Consider the following 2,114-nt stretch of genomic DNA (forward strand, 5'->3'; position numbering starts at 1 on the left):
CTCGATTGTCCTCCCTGCCGCCGCAGATGTCAACTGCTGCCTCGTCCTCAGCTACCAACAAAATCCTCCCGCTGATTTCTTGCCGGGGCAAGGTCATCAACTTCGTCTCACACCCGGATCTACAAGTGCGTGAAGAAAGATCCCTTGCCACAAATCTATATGTAATGACTTGATTATAGCCTAAATCTTATCCCTGCTAACCTTATCAGTACATGCACTCCACAGACTGGTCTGTGTGGTTTTTCAGATGGCCTGAAGGCTACGTCGCCTAGCTCGAATGCCATCCTGTCGCCCAGCAAGATCAAGCTCAGCAGCCTCCGGTAGGTGCACATCAAGCTGCACCTTCGAACTGCTTCGCCTCTCCAATCTCCTGGTTCGCAATGAGGAACTCTCTCCATCCCTACTAACCAGAAAGCTGTTTTTCTGTTCCATGAACTAGATTAAAGCAAACGTTACGAGCCGTGGCTCACCAGCAGTCTCCAACGGAAGTAACAATGACTCGCACGCCCCATGGACGTCTGCCGTTTTCCTGCCCCACAGAACATGACACCAGCATACGTATGCCAAACAAAAGCACATTTAATACCGCTCAGTATTTCCCAGGTAAAAGAACTGGAGCAGATTGCGAGACAACATTCAGCGGCGCAGATATAGTGACCATATGTGCTCGGAGTAGAAACCCCACGTCCCTTTTTGAACTCGTATTGCTCATTATATCGTGAAATCGAATCATTTAACTTTGTCATGCGATTTTATTATTAAATTGACGATTGTTCCCCCTTCAGCAAACCGTGTTGTGGAGGTTGATGAAATGTGGCGTGCCAGGGAGAAGGAACTTGAACTTGAGTCTAAGCTGAAAAGAAGAAATAAAGAGCGTGGTGACTCTAGAGGGGAGAAACGCAAAGGTGACTCGAGAAATATGAGTTCCAGCTCAAAGATTGAAGAAGGAACTGCTTATAATAGTTCTTACTCAGACCAGGATGATGGTCTAGGGGATGATGAAGTTGAAAAGTTTCTGCATTCAAGGTTAGTTTAAATGTCTACTAGTTTCTTCATAGAAGAAGCGGGCAATATATTGATTGACACCTGCCAGATAACTAAGAATTTCTCTGCTTATGTCAAACTATTGATGCAAATTATCTACAGTATTGTAGTCGTAGTATCACATTATTCTGTTGAGATTGCCATATTATCCTATTAGGTGATGTTTTTCAAGGGGAGTGTTATGTTTAACTTGCGCACATTTGCATCTGTTACATATTTTCAGTTTTGTTGACAAAATATGTAATTTGGTGCTATGTTAGGGTAAAGCGAGGAAGAGGTGCCGTTGGCTCTAGGATGGATGAACCTGGTCCATACCTAAAGGCTTCATCGCATTGTCGAGACAAAGAACCTAGCCCGGATATACGTTTGGAAGAAAAATGGGAACGCCGAGTGCAAGGTCCGGAGAGGCCACTGTTTTTGAGATCCAAGTCTCTTGATGATTGTTGGCATGGGGAAACATTGGATGATAATAAGCCATCTAGCTCTTCTGAAGCACACAGGAAGAAGGAAAATAAAAAGGAGAGGAGATCGGAGAAAAAAGAGAGAAAAGACAAGAAGAAGGCCAAGCATCGCCACCGCCACCACCATCACAAAAGCCGAAGAAGGGAGTGATGTGCCCCATTACTGAACTACAATTTGTACACAAGAAAGAAAGGGTTCTGTTACTGAAAGATGCTGCTACATGCTGCTATTACTTGTTCGTTGGCACTGTGGAGTAACTAAAACTCCGCCAGCGCGCACAAGGGGATGCGGTTGGCACTGTGCCCCGTGTTTAAACATGTTATGTGTTGCTCGAGTTGAACTTCCTTTGCCTATAACATGATTGGCATCTGATGAGAGTGATCGCTTTCGCTTCTGTGACATGATCGAAGGTCCACATCTGCAGCGAGCTAGCACTGAACCATGAATATCTGTTGGTTATCCAGCGGCGCCAACAGGCACGCACTCCTGGCCTACTCCATGTCTCCATCGTGTCGCGTCAATGAATCTACCTGCGCTGAGCCTCCTACTGCATCGATTCTATACTTCAATGACATGCATGCATGAATCTATCTGTGCTGTGTTGAGTC

At 45.5% G+C, this 2,114-nt stretch overlaps 1 protein-coding gene across 9 annotated transcripts in view; it reads left to right on the forward strand.

Moving 5' to 3' along the window:
* The window catches only part of LOC119301565, a 6,618-nt gene extending 4,713 nt beyond the window's left edge, over nt 1–1,905 (forward strand). For 8 of the 9 annotated variants that reach the window (XM_037578557.1, XM_037578555.1, XM_037578556.1 and 5 more), the window contains 2 exons: nt 786–1,026; nt 1,305–1,881. In XM_037578557.1, the coding sequence (XP_037434454.1) occupies nt 786–1,026; nt 1,305–1,656 (593 nt within the window). In that variant the 3' untranslated portion in view covers nt 1,657–1,881. Of the gene's footprint in view, nt 1–6; nt 126–225; nt 321–439; nt 604–785; nt 1,027–1,304 lie in introns of those variants that run through there. The other variant, XM_037578551.1, reaches the window with a different exon arrangement.
* The last annotated feature ends 209 nt before the right edge of the window (nt 1,906–2,114 follow it).

This window comes from Triticum dicoccoides, chromosome 5A, assembly GCF_002162155.2.
Source record: "Triticum dicoccoides isolate Atlit2015 ecotype Zavitan chromosome 5A, WEW_v2.0, whole genome shotgun sequence".
Classification (NCBI taxonomy): Eukaryota; Viridiplantae; Streptophyta; class Magnoliopsida; order Poales; family Poaceae; genus Triticum; species Triticum dicoccoides.